The sequence below is a fragment of the Cydia fagiglandana genome, chromosome 25 (assembly GCF_963556715.1).
Source record: "Cydia fagiglandana chromosome 25, ilCydFagi1.1, whole genome shotgun sequence".
Lineage (NCBI taxonomy): Eukaryota > Metazoa > Arthropoda > Insecta > Lepidoptera > Tortricidae > Cydia > Cydia fagiglandana.
The window spans coordinates 4,023,180-4,044,054 of record NC_085956.1 but is presented as its reverse complement, the minus strand read 5'-3'; the positions used below and the strand labels follow the sequence as shown (position 1 = coordinate 4,044,054).

At 37.7% G+C, this 20,875-nt stretch overlaps 1 protein-coding gene across 1 annotated transcript in view; it reads left to right on the top strand.

Annotated features, from left to right (window-relative positions):
* The window catches only part of LOC134677130 (uncharacterized), a 69,829-nt gene extending 55,894 nt beyond the window's left edge, over nucleotides 1-13,935 (top strand). The window contains exons 12-19 of the mRNA XM_063535589.1: nucleotides 1,125-1,332; nucleotides 2,946-3,037; nucleotides 4,261-4,438; nucleotides 5,466-5,805; nucleotides 7,316-7,402; nucleotides 9,513-9,603; nucleotides 12,468-12,561; nucleotides 12,920-13,935. Coding sequence (XP_063391659.1) covers nucleotides 1,125-1,332; nucleotides 2,946-3,037; nucleotides 4,261-4,438; nucleotides 5,466-5,805; nucleotides 7,316-7,402; nucleotides 9,513-9,603; nucleotides 12,468-12,561; nucleotides 12,920-13,906 — 2,077 coding nt within the window. The 3' untranslated portion in view covers nucleotides 13,907-13,935. The remainder of the gene's footprint in view (nucleotides 1-1,124; nucleotides 1,333-2,945; nucleotides 3,038-4,260; nucleotides 4,439-5,465; nucleotides 5,806-7,315; nucleotides 7,403-9,512; nucleotides 9,604-12,467; nucleotides 12,562-12,919) is intronic.
* Nucleotides 13,936-20,875: the final 6,940 nt, after the last annotated feature.

Genomic DNA, 20,875 nt, shown 5'->3' with positions numbered 1-20,875 from the left:
CTTCTTCTCGCTCCTCTAATTCTTAGAGAGACCGCTCTGATCATTGGTAAGTATTTGTATTTTGACTTTGATCCAGTTGATTATTTGTGAGTATGGTTTGGACCATTTTTCATGGAGCATAAGGGAAGTTATTTTGTTTCATTTGTTAGGAAAACTTACAGCTAGAATAACAAGTAAGGTGATAACATAAAAACAGTGATTTTGGATCAAAATACAAAAAAAGGCCGGCCCTGATGGGGAAATATTTCGTACAATGTGATTAATTTCTCATTTAATTTGTGTCATCTACTGGTCACATGTATAAAATTAAGTCACCGATTTTAGATTTATGGCGACAACCGAGATCTTGAAACAAACAACTTGCCCCCAAACCTGCATAGAGTCAGACCAAGAAAAGTCTGCAGCAGATTTGATAACCCACGCAGTGCAAGAGTTATTTTAAACGTCAAAATTTTATGAAATTATGACGTATAAATAACACTTACACTGCGTGGGCTGTCAAATCCACTGCAGACTTTTCTTGGTCCGACTCTAGGATAGAAATTTGTCAGTTTCGCATACGCACCTCCTGATTTGATCGGTAACGTCACATCATAATCTTACAATTGAATCAACCACTTCTCTCGTGACATTCATATAAATCGAAATCGGTTGTGACCCCTTTATAACTATGACTTGGGTAGTAATTGCAATAACTTACCTACTTATCGATATCATTTTATCGACATATACTCGTGACTATTTTTTCTTTGCTATTCCTGGTATCATTTTATTTGTCAAACTCATGTCAATTTAGTTCGCGAGTTTCTGGAGGCGACCTTAGTTAATGCCTTTGTTTTATCCTTTTCTGTAAAATACTATGTCTTTTTCTTTTAAGTAATAAATTAAGTATACAGCGGCAAATTTGAAAAATGTAGGCGCGAAGGGATATCGTCTCATAGAAAATTTGATTATCGCGCCTTTTTCTACTGACAACATTTGCTTGATCATCTATATCTAATCTAATCTAATATCGCTTGAGAAATGAGCCACTTGTATATGTATCCATAGAATAGATCATTATTATTATATCATAATGTAACCAATTTGCTCTGCATAAATTCTAAACAGCATTTCACCAACAGCTCTCGTTGCCGTATGGGCGTTCCACAATCCGGAGACAGCGCCTACGGCTTCTGCGAGACGGAAACCCCAACCAACCCCCAAGGCTTCGAAGAACGCTTCCCGGCTAACTTCCAGACCTTCCAGAGGAACCAGGCTGGTTTTCAAAGCTCTGGGACTTTCCAGAACTATCCAGCTCAAATACAACAGGCATATCAAGGACAATATCAGGTAAATAAGATACCAACCATTAATTTAGGGTCAATAAGCGGACTTCCAGCAGTTCCAGCAGTCTTACAGACAGCCCTAAGGAAATATGCTTCCATGCAAACCCTCACCAACCCCCAAGGATTCGAAGAACGTTTCCCGGCTAACTTCCAGACCTTCCAGAGGAACCAGGCTGGTTTTCAAAGCTCTGGGACTTTCCAGAACTATCCAGCTCAGATACAACAGGCATATCAAGGACAATATCAGGTAAATAAGATACCAACCATTCATTTAGGGTCAATAAATAGGCTTCCAGCAGTTCCAGCTGTCTTACAGACAGTCAGTTCCAGGCAAACCCCCACCAACCCTCAAGGATTCGAGAAACGGTTCCCGGCTAACTTACAGATGTTCCAGAGGAACTAAGCTGCCTTCCAGAGCTCTGGTACTTTCCAGAGCTATCCAGCTCAGATACAACAGGCATATCAAAGACAATATCAGGTTAGTATATAATATATTATAAGATTTAAAAGACGGGGAAGGTGGATGGCAGACGGCTTAGAGGACCAAGTCCAACGAGATGGTGTGACCAAATATCCGCCCAGATGGACATCACACTAAGCAACGCTTTCCACAAAGCGACAGGGAGAAGTGGAGAGCTGCCATAAGCAGGCGTCGCTCACTGATTTCGTCGCTTTGCTTCAGGTAGCTAAAAGTACATCCGTTCCACACCAATTTTGGTGGCTAGCCATAAGCCGCGCTGTCGCCACCTAGCGGCCATATCTGTCCTGCCGGCCTAGCCAAGGTTACAATCGCTATCGCTTCGACAACGAAAAGCTTTAGGTATGTCTCTCTATCACTCTTCCACTCTTCCATATTAGTGCGTCAGTGACAGTTGCGTTTCGATTGCTACGGAGCGTAAGCGATTTGCATCTTGGCTACGCGGTCTGATCGTGACAGACGCGTTTTGTTAGAAAGTGAGTCTTCTGTACCTAGTACTATTATTTATTCTGTGCCATAAGGAATATTAGCAAGCGGAGTCACGGACCTCAGCAGTGAGAGACCGACTTAGAAGAGAATACGGTATAAGGCAGCTATTTTAATTACCTAATCCAGGAAGCTAAGTTCAGTTCAGCACACGGCTAATAAGTAGGTATTTGGGTTATTCATCATCATCACCATCATCTCAGCCATAAGACGTCCACAGCTGAACATAGGCCTCCCCCTTGGACCTCCATTCGTACCGGTTGGAAGCGACCCGCATCCAGCGTCTTCCGGCGACCTTAACAAGGTCGTCTGTCCATCTTGTGGGTGGACGTCCTACGCTGCGCTTGCTAGTCCGTGGTCTCCAGTCGAGCAGTTCGACCCCATCGGCCATCTTCTCTTGCGCGCAATGTCGCCTGCCCATTGCCACTTCAGCTTGCTAATCCGGTGGGCTATGTCGGTGACTTTAGTTCGTTTACGTATCTCCTCATTTCTAATTCGATCACGCTGAGAAACTCCGAGCATAGCCCTCTCCATAACTCGTTGAGCGACTTTGAATTTTGAGATGAGGCCGAAGTTTAGTCCAGCAGACTGCAAATAAGTAGGTATTTGGGTTATTAAAAGCAAACATTAAATGGAACTGTTGTTGTTTCCAGGTGGAAGGATTCGGGGAAGCCAGCTTCGACGCTCAGACAGGAGTGTGGGGCCCGCCGCCGCCGTACAGCCCCCAGGGGCGGAGCGGCAGTCGGTGAGTACATAAAATCGCGTAGGTACCTACGTATTTAGATATTTTTTTATGATTTATGCTGTAATAAACTAGGCCAGGGTTGTAAAAAAACGGTTTTTTTTCTGACTTGAAAAACTACATGAAAAAAAACCGTGAAATAAAACCGTTTTTTTTCTGGAGTACGTTTTTTTTTCAAACGTATAAAAACTCAAAATTTGCAAGGCAGTTAATACTTTTATACGGTTGTTTTACTTGTTTTAGACTTTATGTTAACCATTAAACCAATTTAATTTACCAACCTTGATTAATAACAACATAAATGAAATCTGTAGTGGTAGCATATTTTAGGTTATTGTGGCATATTTTTGTTTATCTGAAAAAAAACCATGGTGCCAGGTTTTTTTTCATAAATTTGAAAAAAAAAACATTTGTTTTTTTTTCTATTTGCAACCCTAAACTAGGCCCAAAAAGGTTTACACTTTATAGACCAACGATAGCCCTCTAGAGCAGCGGTCGGCAACCTTTTAGCAGCCAAGGGCCGCATAGTAGTTAACGGAGGTGACGCGGGCCGTACTTTGTTAATATTTATGACTTTATGAGACATTGTCGTTTGTCACTATTACATACAAAATAGCCAAGGCGGCACTCGGGCAGCAAGTGACAGGTTCACGAGCCGCAGGCCGCAGGTTGCCGACCGCTGCTCTAGATCAAGGCTCCTTTACCTGAGGTTTCTGGGCGAGCTCGCTCCATCGTAGGCCACGTCTACGCCTCGGCTAGTCTGTGGCCATGAGTAAGCCCATTCATAATTAAAAAAATACCTAATCTCAACGGAGGACAGCTTAGTACATTACATTATTGTGGTAGTTATAAGCCCTTTCCATATCTGCCATTGATATAGGTATTTTAACAAACAGAGCTGGCCGCGTAGCCAAGATGCCAATCGCTTACGCTCCGTAGCGATCGAAACGCAACTGTCACTTTCGCACTAATATGGAAGAGTGATAGAGAGACATAATGCTTTTCGTTGTCGAAGCGATGGCGATTGTAGCCTTGGCTAGGCTGGCAGAGCTGGCCGCGTAGCCAAGATGCCAATCGCTTACGCTCCGTAGCGATCGAAACGCAACTGACATAACGCTTTTCCTTTGATTGTAACCTTGGCTAGTCCGGCTGGCTGACGGAAGAGACCATCACAGAGAACACTGCGTTTTAGTTTGAACCAGGTGGTGACCCTATTTTTTTTCTAGCCACCACCTCCACCAAGACCCAGCAGCGGCCACCCTTCTCCACCATCACCACATCGACCACCGCAACTCGACCCACGAACACACCATGCCACACACCTGCCGGAACTCGTACATGCTGCAGAACCCGGATATCCGGACCGACATGAGAGAGCGACCTAACGACCCCAGGATAGCTAATGTATGTAATTCTTTTTTCAAATAAATTTCAATAGAGTATTTGACTGTATTAAAAATAAATTATATACACCATGCATGAAATAAAGCACCCGGACCCCTATTCGACAAGCGACGTTTGACGTATCGTGTTGATCTCCCGTTGATGTGGGAAAAATCATAAGTTCTCGAATACGTACAATGTCAAAATTTGACATTAACCATCCACAGTTAGGGTGACAAGCAAACCAAACCGAACCACCCTTAGTTTAGAGTGGAGTTTTGGTTGTACTCAATGATATTATCCACCGTTGATGGAATCAACACTCAGTATGCGATAAAATCAACTGTTGATTTGACGTGGATGCGAAATCTGACAGTTGTACGTGTCGAATTTGGCCCCAGAAGATTAATAGGGAAACGTAGACAGCAGTTATTTTTAGACAATATTTCTATTTTAAAACCCTTATAAAACTATAAAAAGTAGGTGATTTGATTGTGTCGTCACATGCTAGTGTTTCATATAAATTCCATACTAGCAGAATCGTTTTGTCAGCTCGAAAAAAGAAACTGATTTGACTAGGTAGTCAAAAACCCTATTGAGGAGCTGTCAATGCGCCTTATGCCTTATGCCTTCTGGTGACCAGAAGGCTGGCCAATATTTTGCTCAGCGGACCATCATTGCCATTCAGCGGGGCAACGCGGCCAGCCTTCTGGACAACCTACCGAGCGACTACGATAGGCGAATTTGTTTATTTATATTTTTTTTATTTGTGTTTTTATTATGTTTCACATTGTTGTTTTTTTGTTGTGTAAAACATTTAAATTGTATTTTTTAATTTAATGCATGTTAATTATAAGATGCAACGATGTGTCCCGCCGAGTTTCTTGCCGGTCCTATATTGGGACACCCTCCTACAATTGGGGAGGTATTTAAATCTCCTCGGGTCAGAGGCGTAGGGTAGGGTTAGAGCCGGTGTAGCTTTATTTGACGTCCATAAGCGCATTGTTATATGCCTACCTGAATAGTAAAACTATCTTTATCTTTACAGGAGCTCGTCAGAATGAATCCGGACATAGCAAGGATCAATCCGGACATGATCCGGATAAATCCGGATATGGCGAGAATTAATCCGGAAATCATCAGAAACCAAGAAATAGCTAGGATTAATCCGGAACTCATTAGAAATCAAGAAGTTAGGATGAATCCTATAAATCCGGATATTAGGATGAATCCGGATATGGTGTTGAATCCGGATTTGAGGGAGATGCATTTGGCTCAGATATATCCGCCGGAGGAGTTGGCTAGGCTGCAAGAGATGCATATACCCGATGGGAGGTTCAATACTTTGAGAGGACATTTGGTGCCGTATCCGTGTCAGAGGTCGTTAGGTGAGTTTATTTATTCACGGTTATTTTAAATTACCAATCTTTTTTAGCGTGCCTTAAAATGAAAATATTAATCACTTTGGGAGTCATAGACTAGGAATCCTCTAGACCGAGTTTAGAGCAATTATTTCATGCAAACGCGATGATGCCAAAAATGCGGGGGTTCGCCGGACGAGGTGAGCGAAGTTCCGTGCCGTGTTTGGTCCGTTCAAAGACACGGACGTCACACAAAGACACTTTCGACTCAAACATGGAGTAAAATTGCGTGGCGCGACTATGCTCAGTCTGGAGGATGTTTTGTCTGTGTTGGGAGTACACGAGAAAAAAGAATTGTAAAATATGTCGTGTTTTATGTTTTAGCTTATAGCTTTAATTTTAGTTTATAATTGTAATCAAAATTATTTATTTATTATTATGTATATAGGGCTCTGAACCGCTTTTTTTAAATCCCTAAATTGCCCAATAATGTTAATAATTTTATGCTCTTTCCGTAGGACTTAATCATGTATTTAGGTAACGATTTCGTATTAGATTGGCCCATCAAAAATTAAATAATAAACCAAAGATCGAAAAAGGTAACGATTTCGTATTAGATTGGCCCATCAAAAATTAAATAATAAACCAAAGTTCGAAAAAGGTAACGATTTCGTATTAGATTGGCCCATCAAAAATTAAATAATAAACTAAAGATCGAAAAAGGTAACGATTTCGTATTAGATTGACCCATCAAAAATTAAATAATAAACCAAAGATCGAAAAAGGTAACGATTTCGTATTAGATTGACCCATCAAAAATGAAATAATAAACCAAAGATCGAAAAAGGTAACGATTTCGTATTAGATTGACCCATCAAAAATGAAATAATAAACCAAAGATCGAAAAAGAACGTAATAATACCGGTATTTCTTGTATGAAGAAAAAAACCGGTTCCGAACCTTCGTTTTAAATCAAAATTCAAATGAAAGGGCTGCGGGAATCTCATATAGTCATTAACTCAAAACCCTTGATTTAAAAAATATCATCTTTAATTTGAGGAACTCGAGTGTACCGTACCGACAGGTACGTATCATGTTTGACAGGTATAGGAGCAGTTTGTATGGGAAATCAAAATTGTTTGTTTTTACTATCATTCTCTGAATTTTTCAATGTTTTCTCACCGTTCAAACCTTCCGTAGACTTCTACAAATAATTCAATACCAAAATTAACCAAATCGGTCCAGCCGTTTTCGAGTTTTAGCCAGACCAACAACAGCTTTACATTTTTATATATATACATAGATAGATAGATAAGCAAAAAAGTACCATTCCCCTTTTTTTCCTTTCTTTAGTTTTACTTGCATAATGGCTCCTCTACACGATGGGCCAACGCCGGCCACTCCAAGGGACGCAGCCATGCGGTAGAATGAGATAGCAATATCACTTGCTCCCTCTAACGCATAAATGCGTCCCTTGGAGTAGCCGGCGTTGGCCCATCGTGTAGAGGAGCCATAAAACATAAGTTTATTTTTTCAGGTATGAGTGCGGGTAACCTGCACAGAGACTGTCGTATGGACGACAACGTCGCCATTGAGTGCTTACATCAGAAGAGCGCCAGCAAAGGTACGTTGTCAAAGGTTGTCTGGAAGAGATCGCTTTTTAGCGATAAGACCGCCTGTTTTTTACCTCTGCTTGTATTTGTTTTGTTTTGTATTGTCTTCTTTTATTGTGTTGTGAAATAATAGTACATTATTGTCGAGGCTCGGAAGTAGCTACTTGCAGGCTGAGGATTCGTATTAAACGGACGAACTTGGGAGTCCGTTTAATTGAATCCGAAGCCAGCAAGTAGCCTTCCAGCCGAGTCATATATGTGCTTTTCTCAAAAATAGTGCAAGAAATATAAATACCATAGAAATATTTTACAAAAGCAACGTTCTTACGTATATATTTTCACAGAAAAAAGCCCTTGCCGCCGTTTTATTTTATTAATAAAAATATAGAAGTGTATTTTTCTGCCGAAAATACGCCAACCTATTTGAGACAGCTAAATAGTCGCGGTACTAATCATCTGTTTGGCTGTTTAATGGGCCTGTGCCTTCATTTAATATGGTCATTTCAACTTTTAAAAAGTTTGGAACTCGACTAATAATGGAATTTGTATGCAACATTGCATACAAATTCCATTATTAATCCTCACGTGTGATATGTGTAGCCAGGCTCATCGGTTATATGACTGTCCCAAATTAAAAGAAATGAATATTGAAGAACGATTTGATGAGGTTTCTAAGCTTCGAGTATGCAAAAATTGTTTTCGTAAAGGTCACAATGCATTCCAATGTAACTTGCGAGGTTGTTGTCGCATTTGTAAAAAGAAGCATAATACGTTGTTACATAAACAAAACGTGGAAGTAGAGAAATCGACGCCTAGTACCTCTGCTGCGCCGGTGGTGTTGTCGGCGGTGGTATCTGAGGAATCTGAAGGTCAGGCCTTGCTATGTACCGCTTTAGTAAAGGTAGTTTGCAATGGTAAAGCATATACAGCGCGTGCATTTTTGGACCCCGGGAGTCAGTCTTCGTTTATTACGAATGCGTTTAAAAAGCCACGTAACCTGGACTATTTTTTAGACGGCAAAGTCGACTTTGCCGTCCATTTTTGAGAAAAGAGTATTTGTAATACAAATACAATACAAATAATAAGAATACAAATTTTGTATTGTATTATTGTCAATATTTACGGCTTGGCTACGACGTTGCGCGACTGGCGACGGTGGCAACCTTAGGTGGGAACGAAAGGTGATCGCTATGTCTCGCTCCAAGTTATGGTCGCCGCCGCCGCCGTCAGCAGTCGCGCAATGTCGTGGCCGAGCCGTTAGCGGTTTTCTAAGTACCTACAACACAAGCCTTCTTGAGCTTACCGTGGGACTTATATATACTTATAGATATTTATTATTTTTAGGGTTCCGTACCTCAAAAGGAAAGAACGGAACCCTTATAGGATCACTCGTGCGTCTGTCTGTCTGTCCGTTTGTCGCAGTCTATTCTCGTTATCGGAAACTACTGGACCGATTAAGATGAAATTTGGTACACATATGTAAATTAGCGACCCAAAGATGGACATGTTTTTTCATGATTTTAAAATGCATAGGTTCGAAGTTATTTAGGAAAATAGCCAAAAAATTACCATTTATCTCCCATTTACCCCCTTTATCTCCAAAACTACTGGGTCTAAAATTTTGAAAAAAAAAATACACAAAATAGTTCTTTATACCTATGACAGGAAAACTTATTAGAAATGTGCAGTCGAGCGTGAGTCGGACTTATGTACGGAACCCTAGAAACGCGAGTCCGACTCGCACTTGGCAGGTTTTTTTATAACGAGAAATTCAAGAAAGGGGAGAAGTGTTTGTGTCGGTTCCCAATGCGTGCTCCCGCTGAAGCTCCTCGCCTCTCCTATAGTTCGTTTTTTTAGCATTAGAAAGAACTTGCAAGAAGGTAAGCGATCTTGACATGTTTTTTAAGTAAAAAACGCTTTTTAAAAATCAAAAACTATTACTTATGAAAGCAGAAGAATGTAAATGATCGTATTAGATTCATAATTGTTACACATTTGCCGTAACTTATTTATAAAATGTGTTTTTCAATTAAAAGACACAACCAAGATTGTTAACCTTATTTCTAATGCTAAAAAAACGAACTATAAGTTGCAAGCTTTAGATTGAATGTTTTTCTTTAGTTTCAGATCAAAGCAGCGACTCGTGCCCACCGAACCCTAAGCAAGGGAAAGAGAACTTAGGCTTCCAGAACGATAAGCATTCCCCCATTCGGTAAGACCAAAGACATGTAACTTCGTATAAGATGAATAAAGTCTTAGAAAAAAAAGTGCCTCGGAAATCAAGAAAAAGTAATTCTCGGATACATGGCGCACACACCTTTAGCCTATCCTCGGCTAGATGGCGTGACGACACCGTTTCATATTTAACAATTTTAACACATAGATATCAGTGAATGAACATGGGTCAAAATGGTATAATCAAATCAATCAAAATATACTTTATTCATGTAGGCCTAGCAACAAGCTCTTATGAATCGTAATTAATCTTAATCTAATTATCAGAGCAATTTATTGATGTTAAATTATTCCATAATAAAATTGGATTATTATACATGTCAAATTTAACACTAAGAATTTCACAAAAGGATCGTCAAACATTAAAAAAAAATTGTATAAAAAAACACTAGTCTAGAATTTCTAGAATAAAATCTAAATGTCAAAAAAAGCATAAGTAACAAACAAGTAGATAGTATTACATCGGAATATCAATGTCCTCATCAATAATCAAATATACCTAATAAATAAATAATCATTTCGAATAACAATTAATCCCACGTTGTATTATCATTCATGTAGTCCTGTGTGGTATAATAAGCTTTGGAAATAAGTTTACGCTTTACATAATTCTTAAATTTATTAATAGATAATTCAGTAATATGGTTTGGAAGTTTATTATAAAATCTTACACAATTACCCATGAATGATTTTTTAATTTTATGGAGCCGAGTGAAGGGCACTGCGAACTTATGTTTATTTCTAGTATTAATATTATGGATTTCACAATTTTTCCTAAAATTTACAATATTTTTATGTACATACAGAATATTCTCATAAATGTATTGACAGTGCACTGTCATTATGTCAATTTCCTTAAATTTATCTCTAAGTGAGTCTCTATGATTCATTTTGTATATTGCTCGAATAGCCCTCTTCTGCAGAACAAAAATGGTATTTATCTCTGAAGCACCGCCCCACAGTAAAATACCATATGCCATAATGCTATGGAAGTAACTAAAATATACTAATCGAGCTGTTTTCACATCAGTTAACTGACGGATTTTGCTCACTGCAAAAGCTGCAGAGCTCAGTCTATTCGAAAGAGTAGCAATATGGGGACCCCACTGGAGTTTAGAATCTAAAGTTATACCAAGAAAAACTGTACTATCAACTAATTCCAATTCCTCATCCTTCACAATGACACTTGCTTGCACATGCCTTACGTTACTACTAGTGACAAACTTAATACATTTAGTTTTTTTCTCATTTAACATTAAATTATTAACATTGAACCAATTTACTACTTTTGAAATAGCATTGTTTACATCATTGTAAGCTTGTTGCTGTCGTTTGACTTTGAAAATAAGTGAGGTGTCGTCTGCAAACAATACTATATCATGGTGGGTCTTAACAAGGAATGGCAAGTCATTTATGTAGATAAGGAACAGGAAAGGCCCCAATATTGACCCCTGTGGTACACCCATAGAGACCAATGACCCAGGTGATCGCTGTCCATTCACATCGACCCTTTGTATTCTACCATTTAAGTAGGACTTAAGTAAATTCAGTGCCGATCCTCTAACGCCGTAATAATGAAGTTTCCTGATTAATGTTTCATGACAAACACAGTCGAAGGCCTTAGATAAATCACAGAAGACACCTAAAGCATCTCGTGACTCCTCCCAGGCATCGAAAATATGCTTAATTAGCTCAACACCAGCATCGGTTGTTGAGCGACCCCGTGTAAAACCAAACTGCTTATTATGCATCAAATTATTAACGTTAAAATGTCGTACTAATTGAGAAAGAACTAATTTTTCAAAAATCTTGCTAAATGTTGGTAGCACAGATATCGGTCTAAAGTTAGTGGGGTCAGAGCTGCTACCAGATTTAAATAAAGGAATTACTTTACTATGTTTCATTAGATCAGGAAACTCGCCGCAATCAACACTGTTGTTAAATATAACTACCAAGTCAGGCGCTACAATTTCTACTAAGGGTTTGACAGCATGGACAGAGACTCCCCAGAGGTCACTAGTTTTTTTGACATTAATTGATTTAAACGCCTTTATTACATCTGAGGTACAAACATGTTCAAAATGAAGGTCTCCACAACACTCTGGAGCGTTATCTTTTAATAATGTAACAGCAGATGAGGGTGATGAATTTAAATCCTTAGTTGTAGATACTGGTACCTCGGTGAAAAATTTATCAAAATTTATAAAAATAATAAAATCATTTATCCATATATATTCATTTTTTTGATAATTTGATACGTGTTTATTTTGAGTTATAGTCATGTCTCGATAGATGGCAGTAAATTTACAGTGACTACAACATTTACTATGACAGGACCCCTCTATCTATTCTTTTTGGTAAGTCTAAGTACCTATTCGATTTTTAGGGTCCCGTACCTAAAGGGTAAAAATGGGACCCTAATACTAAGTTAACTCCACTGTCCGTCTGTCTGTCTGATAAGGCGTGATAGCTGGACAGTTGAAATTTTCACAGATGACGTATATACCGTATATACTTCTATACCGGATATTTTCTTGATTTTTACTTATCTAAAATATTGCCTACATGTCTAATCTATACTCTGTATCCTTAGGTATTTTAAAAGTAAACGAATCATTTGTACATTTTCGGGTAGTTATAATATTTATTGATTAACCAACCAAATACAAAACCGCCTGGATCTGTCACTGAATGACCTGACTTTAACCTACATTATTTGATCATGTAATGTTTTCATCTACCCTTAACTGGCTTAAGGAGACATTTTGAGGGTAGATTTTGTTTACATTTATTTAAATACCTAAAGATACAGACTATAAGTAATGTAATTTTTTTGGACAGGTCTTCTATTCAAGACTGTCATCGCGGTAACCAGAATGCTGAATCTGAGGTCTATTTCGCCGACGTGTCTAGCTGCTGTAATGTTTCTGTAAAGGTAAGGAAAAAACGCGTATTTTCTATATTCTAAATAAATAAATATTATATGGACATTCCTACATAAATTGACTAAGTCCCACGGTAAGCAGCTCATTAAGGCTTGTGATGTGGGTACTCAGACAATGACTTAATATACAAATACTTAAATACGTAGAAAACTTTCATGATTCCAGAACTTTTGTTCATCACACAAATATTTGTTTGGCATTAGGACATTTGCCCTGCCCGGGATTCGAACCCAGTACACGAGACACAATTACGAGTTTTCGCTTTTTGCCTTATTAAGGAAACCGTACAAAAAAAGAAAAAAAATATTACAATCTGTAACTGTTTTTAATATTGCATTTTGTTTTCAGGCGGATTGCTGCATGAACCCTAACGTATCAGCCCTCGTCGGCACCATCGAAAACCACCCTGAGTCCACCTCCGAGTCAGACACAGGCTCCTTTACCCTAACGCGACAGCAGCGCCCCCAACCGCAGGTCGGCTCCAAACGTCGTCCGAGGCAAGAAAAACACGCAAAACAGGCAAGAGAGAACAATTCTCTGAGACTGACAGAACAGCAGATAGAACAACTCAATAACTCCATGAGATTGATGAACGATTCTAGAGTCGGCGAAAGAATGAACGATTCTAGAATCAGCGGAATTAATGATTCTAGATTGAGCGAGAGAATAAATGAGTCTAGAATTAATGATTCTAGGTTAAGCGAACGATTGAATGAGTCTAGAATTAATGATTCTAGAATAAGCGGTAGCGCCAATGATTCTAGGATAAGCGGTGCTTTGGAGTCTAGGATCAGTGATAGAATGAACGAGACGCGTTTAAGCGAGCGCTTAAACGATTCTAGATTAAGCGACAGGCTTAACGAGACTAGGTTAAGCGAGCGTGGGATAAGCGATAGAATGGAACGCGAGCGGGATTCTAGAATGAGCGACACTAGAATGAGCGGTCGTAACGATTCTAGGGATCGCTTGAGCGATTCTAGAATCGAACGAGACGAAGGCAGTCCTAAAATGCGTCAGCTCAGAATACCAAGATTTAGCCCTAAATCTAACCATCCAAGACAATTAAGTTCAGAGTCAAATAAAGCTGAATTCTTCGCGCCTCCACCCCCAAATCAACCTTTATCACCTACAGCAGAAAAGCCATTATTGAATGAGGAAAATCAGGTATATTCGAACGAGGCTGAGACAGCGTGTCTCGGTCCTGACTCGCAATATGAAAGTGTTAGGGAGGAGAAAGATGAAATCAAAGTACATCATCACAGACATTGCTATAGTGATACTAATACTATGGACTCGGGGTGGCAGAGTGGCTCCGAGAAACAGGTCACTGACTAGAATAAATGCCACAAAGATTGCCAAGTGGATCGCATGTACAAATGACTTATGTCATTATTTTTGCTGCGATTGCCGGGTTTAGTGAATTTAATTGTAATATTGGGCTGAATTTACCAACGAAGATAAATAGTTAAGTGATAGCCACGATGACAAATGTTTGCACTACGACAACGAAACGCTTTCTGTCTTTCATCAATCTTCCATATTAGTGCGATAGAGAGAGAGAGAGTTTCATTATAGTAGCGCAAACGATTGGTATCTTGGCTGGCCCCCAGGTCGTATATCGGAATCATGCTATCTCTATCGCACTTGCACGGCCTTATCAAGAGGGATTCACAACGGTAGTGCAGGTACTAGGGTACTACGCATAAAAGGTATGGTACAGTCGCCATCAGATATATCGGAGCGGCCAAGGTGCTCACAAATATCTGAACACGCCTCTATTGTCAAGGCGTTAGAGTGCGTGTTCAGATATTGTGAACACCTTGGCCGCTCCGATATATCTGATGGGGACTGTACCTAACTATTCTTGCCCGACGCATTACTTGAAGCTACGGCAAGTATAGTACTGAGTCATCTTGCAAGTTGATTTCTTATGAAACGAAAATAAGGTATTCGTATATAAAAAATACATTAGTAAAAATGTCCAGTGCCAACAACGCTCATACGCGTTCAGAGCCAGTGAAGCTGTATATTCACTTATTTTGATAATTCAATCGTTCGAATTAGCGTTCAATCAACTCCATTTGAATATTAGAATGACTAAGAACTGCCATTAATTTGTTCTTAATAGTGAAATTCAGAAAGTTTATTTTAAATAAATAAAAAAATGTCTTAAATATCAGAGGAATTGTTGTGTTCAATTGAGGAGTTGATTTTTAAATACCAACTTTAAATTGTATAAGTATTCGGAGACGATTTTTATAGGGGTTTTTTTTAGGTGGATGAACTTTCTGAATAACACATAGTTTTTAAACCTAGGACGGAGCGAGCTTGCCAATCTGTGGTATATTTATGTCTTCAGTAGAGATTAAAGCTAGTGTGGTGTGTGTTCTTCATTCAAACTTAATTGTAAGTAATTGTTTTTTATTCAAACGAACAAAAAGCAACTGTCGTGATTCAGTAGCGGAAAGTGCTACTTCCATACCGACTTACGACAACGTGGCGTTATTGGCGTTGGCTATATAAACGTCTTTACTATTACAATTTTGTTATTATTTTACAAGGATATGGGAAAGAATAAACACACCATGTTAACCCTCTAGTAGTAGTTGTGTAGTGGTAGAATGAATTGTAAAAAGTGATCTTAAAATAGTAAATAGAATCAGGCGTTACTTTGCGGAAATCTATATTAATTTAAACCAAAATATTACTTTGCTAATCCGCGCAAAAGATAAGATAAAATAAGATAACAGATTGAGATTGGCTAGTACGTTATCTTTTGCGCGGATTAGCAAAGTAATATTTTGGTTTAAATTTTTAAGTGATCTTAAAACTTGATAATTAAGTACATATTAAGTAATCTGTTCACTGTACTAGCTTAATAAAAATTCTTACAGCTGTCTTTCTATCTTCAAATCTTCTAAAAAGTGATTTTGTTACATCATGTAATTTACATCTTTATTAGTTTTTTACTAATTTTATTAGGTACAACATATAGTTTTCTTACAAAAATAAAATTGTAAAAAATATCGTGAACAGGCAATTTTTAACAATAATATTTTCGAATTACAATTCCTACTAATGTACGAGTATGATTTCCAAATATGTAACCATAAATGAACTGTGCCAAGTTTTTTTTGGAAAAAAGTCAATGCTCAAGGACTTGCCAATCATTGAACATTAAGGATACTCACTCTAAAACGGTCCGGGCCGAGGCTTTTGAGCCTTCGTTTTCTATGACTGCTCATACTGATGGGCATCACGTGATGCCTTCTATAGAAAGCTGAAGTATGGGACACCTCCGCCTGGACGCGAACCTGGCCGCGTAGCCAAGATGCCAATCGCTTACGCGATCGAAACGCAACTGTCAATGTCACACTAATATGGAAGAGGAAGAGTGATAGAGAGACATAATGCTTTTCGTTGTCGAAGCGATAGCGATTGTAACCTTGACTAGGCCGGCTGTTCTAGCGTAAGGGCTCCCCCACATATGTCAAAAGCTTTATGTCCGCGCAATAAGAGCGAAAAAGTCGTCGACGCGCCGGCCAATGCGAGTCGAACGATGACTTTTTCGCTCTTATTGCTTCATAAAGCTTCTTCCTATCGGCTTTTATCGAATGCCCGTCGATATATATATCTGGGGAGACCCTAAGTCATTCTTTAGTTATGCGGTTTTATGCCTACAATACTAACGATTAGCTAGTTTAGCTACCTACATTTAGAAAATTAAGGCTTGTTGCAACCTTAAAAGTGAATTGACACTGCCAATTGAATTGAAATAGGTCATTCTAAAAAAATATGTCTACGGTCCAATTGTCGCGACCCATACACAATGTATGAAAAATGTCGTGGAAATTAGACGCAGATGCAGACATATTTTCGGAGAATGACCCAGATTCTTAGATAATGTTGACCAAACTAGGTATACTAGGTCGTAGAATCTACCACTATAGGTTAAGATTTATATTTATTGTGTCATGTTACTCATGATGTTCAGAACAAGGCTGGGAACCGGTATTTTGTTTATACAAACATGTTGTCGTATAAACAATTAAAAAAAAACAACGGGTTGCACTCCGGGAGTGCCGGTAGAAAGAGAGGGTAACGCCTTACGCGTTACGCCTTACGCTGTCTCGAGTTTAACATTTTTTTCCCACCTCAAAAAGTGCACAGCGCCGCTAAAGAAGTTTTCACTTCAAAATACCAGTATTATTGCGATCTTTGGTTTATTATTTCATGTTTAATGGGACAATCTAATAACATGAAGCTGTCACCTAAATACATGATTCAGTCCTACGTAAAAATAAATATTGGGGTTTAAAAAACCGGTTCCGAATCCTGGTTCCAAATTCAGTTATTATTTATTACTTACTAATACATATAAAGTGAGTCCTTTATTCACTTGGAAATTAATTTAACATTGAATATCTGAGACAGCTAAAGTACAGAGATCGTCATAATTATTAATGATTATTATAAATAAATTGTGTAAATTTTATGTCGAATTTGCGTCTTCTTTCATTGAAACATAAATAAATAAATGTGTACGTAATTTGCTTAATACTAATTACTTTAATTAGAGTCGACTATAGATATCGAAACCACTAGATTTTTGTAATAAAACTAAGTATAGAAAATATATTATGTTATATAACTTTTTTTGTAGAAATAGTTTAGTTAAAATACTGTCCTCGCCAAATAGTAAATATTTTTTAGAATAAAATATGACGAATAATGGTCGTTTGTAAGATAATCTTTTTTTTTAATAATTTTTCAGAACTGTTGTAAAAAAATTTTTTGGTCACTGGAACTATTCAAAATATTTGAATTATATAAAAAATAATGACATTATTTTTCTCAATAAAATGTAATACTCAAATCTTCCATTTCATTAGCAATATGTAAATAAATAATTCGTTAAGTAAGTGTTAAGTGAATGTATTTTTGCCCGAATATTTACCGTGAATGTATTTTTCCTATTTTTAAGAGTTCCCACTGTAATGCTAAAGGAATTGTTTGTTGATAAGTTGTTTGAAGTGTAATTATTATGTTTAATTTAAGTTTATAGTGTTCTTCTTAAGATATTTTTAAATTGCGACGAAAATTTTGTGGTTCTTTGTTATGTCCAATAATCCTTTCAGCGCTCAGCAAAGATTTTTTTTAGTACGAACATATTTGTTGCGTGACGCATACGTGTCGTCAACTCGTCATGCATTCAAATTTGTCTCAAAAAATTTCATTAAGTTATATGGAGTGCAGGATCTCAAAATTGTGTTAATTAATCCTTTCAATTTGTTTTGTTTTAACTGTTTTCACTCTGAACTCATTACAAATTGATGTCATACAGAAAAGTTCCTAATATACAGGAACTTTTCTTGTTATTTAAATTGGATTTTAGTAAACACGTCATTTAGAAAAAATCGAATAATGTCAAAATTAAAATAAAAGCTCATTAGTCGATTGATGCCCTGTATACTTGTACATTCAAAGTCCAATAAATGGAGAAGAACCATAGTCTAATAAAACATGGTATTCTCTTCCCAGAGTGACACAAGCCTACGTCACAATAACATGGCCGCTATATATAGCGCTATCGCATATTATCATATAGCGCTGTCGCATGATGGCGTAGGCTTGTGTCAGTCAGGTGACCTAGAAAAGACGGGAAGAGAGTACCAGGCGGAGTATATTATTATACCATGAGAAGAACCATTTATTGGACAGGCAGTGCACATATATGACGTTCCACAATAATATGGCGGCTGGCGCTTACGTCACATAGCACCGCAATAATAGAGCAGTGTTAATAATAGCGTAAGCTCCAACCGCCATAAGGTACAGTCAGCAGCAATAGTTGCTAAGCGGGTGAGGTGTTCAAAATGATCTTGACGCAACTTTATTGTGAAGAGAATAAGAGCGCGTCAAGGTAAGTTTGAACACCTCGCCCGCTTAGCTACTTCTGCTGCTGACTGTACGTTTACCCGTGGGACGTCACATATTTCAATACATTCCTATTCCTATGGCAATAAAGGCCATTTTGGCTGTCTATTAAACGCTGACTGTACTAATTTCCTATCGATTTCTCACCTTTTGCTCTTGCATGACATTACATTTACAAAGTAAATAGTTTTAACCTCTAGCCGCCCAGAGACCTATAAAAGGTCTCCTGTTTCATTCTAATTTGAACTTTGTGATGACAAAATAAAATTTCATTTTGCTTGGCAAGGTTTGACGTATGGGCGGCTAGAGGTTAATAAGCCCTCCAATATTGCCACTAATGTAACTGTTCCAACTCTTGCCGTTGTAATTTAAAATAAGTTAATTTTATTGTAAATATTACTTCTAATTTAAATCCTTATGTGTGTGTAGCATTTTGTTATAGGTAAGTTTGTATCAATTCTGAAAGTCACTGTGGGGGCAAGTACACGGTGTAACATGAGGAAACCGAATAATTTTAACCACGCATTTCTGAGGTCAAAAGAAGGAAAAAATGTAATATGAGTTTAGGTCCATTTCGCCAAAAAACATTTTTTTTTGTTTTGTTTTTTCATTTTTTGAATGTATTTGTACACAAAAAATAAATGTTGGTATACTTGTCACTTAAAAAATACTTTTAAATTTTTTGGAATGTATAATATTTATTGGAATTAGTTTTCTATCCCTTGATAGGTAGAGTAAGGTGAAAATTACCCTAGCCAATTTTGTCAGTAACAGTAGAATAAATAAATTATACTCGTCCCTTTTTTTTGGGGTTATAATACTAGCGTAAGAAAAAGACTTATGATTATTTCTGCGTATGTGGCTGACTCTTGCCAAACTAAAAATCCCCTTATTCATAAACGCGCTACAAACCTCAATTAACTAATCGTTTGTCTTTATCTGTCATTTTGACTTATGTATTTCTAAGAAAGGGAGAAAACATAATTTAACTAAATCGAGCCCAAAAATTTTATGAACAAAGGGGGTAAATACACCACTGCTAGGTGACGTGTTAGGTTAATCTGAAGCTGTGAAAAGGCAGGCTGACGAATTTATAATGATTAACGTAAAAAGTTTACTACTTTAACTCATTGAAGCCACATGACGACACGTATGCGTCAAAAAGTCAAAGTCACAAATTTTCATTTGAAATCAGAAAATTAAGGCCGAGCCACACCTGCTTGAAGCGTGTGCGTGCGCTAAAATGTTGGAGCCGCACACGCACACGTCACGCAAGCGGTGTGCCATCTCTCATAAGGATCTGTATACTACAACGCCGCACTCGCACGTGCACGTCACGCACACGTAGCCGGTGTGCACAGGCCATTATTGCTACAATAACAAGATGCTATATTCCTAAGGATTTCTTTTTACCTGTTACGTATACTTTATTATGTAAGTTTTTACATACGTTTGTCCGAAAACTATTTTCTATGTACATTGTTAGATTGATCAGTTATTATTAGGTTATTCTATTAAAAGACTGAAATCTACAATTGTTTTTTCTTGTAACATCCCCAATTTATTACGTATAAAAAAATACTGGTACTGGTAGCTAAAGGTTAACTGGAAGAAATCCCTTAAAGGGATAAGTTCGCCTTTGTACTGGCTATCCTGTGCCATAAATTTGTGTTTTGTACAATAAAGAGTTTATACATACATACTGGGGCCCGATTTTTGAATTTCGACCGCTCGATTTCGTGTATTTCGTTCAACAATAACTCCATTACTAGGCATTTAAATTCTACTAATAATAGAATTGAAAACGAGTGGTCAATACCACTAGATTCCAAATTTCTATCGCTCCTTCCAAAAATTAGCATTTCTCCGTTTTCCACCGATTTTCGGGTGCAAAATTCGAGCGATCGGAATTCAAAAATTGCTTCCCTGCGCATTTCTAAGTACGCTGTAAAAAAAAAGGAAAGGAAAGATTAAAAAAAAATACAGAATTGAATTAAAGATTTTTTTATTTCGTTAAAGAAAGCATTTAGATTTAGTTTGGTTTTAATGGTCAATTACATTAAAAAATATCAAGTCACAATTACTAAGAAAATATGGCCGAATGAGAATACAGTATAGATAAACTTAAAAATATTGGTCGTGTACAATATTGTACTGAACAGTCCATTTTAAATATTATTACTGAGTAAAATGTAAAAGAATAATTGTGGCGTTCCACGTAAAAAGGTATCTTATGGCGGCCGGCGCTTACGTCGCATAGCGCATAATATTGGAGCGGCGTTAATAATATTGTAAGCGCCAACCGCCATAAGGTACCTTTACCCGTGGGACGTCACAATTAAAAGTTATTAGACAGATTGGTCTATG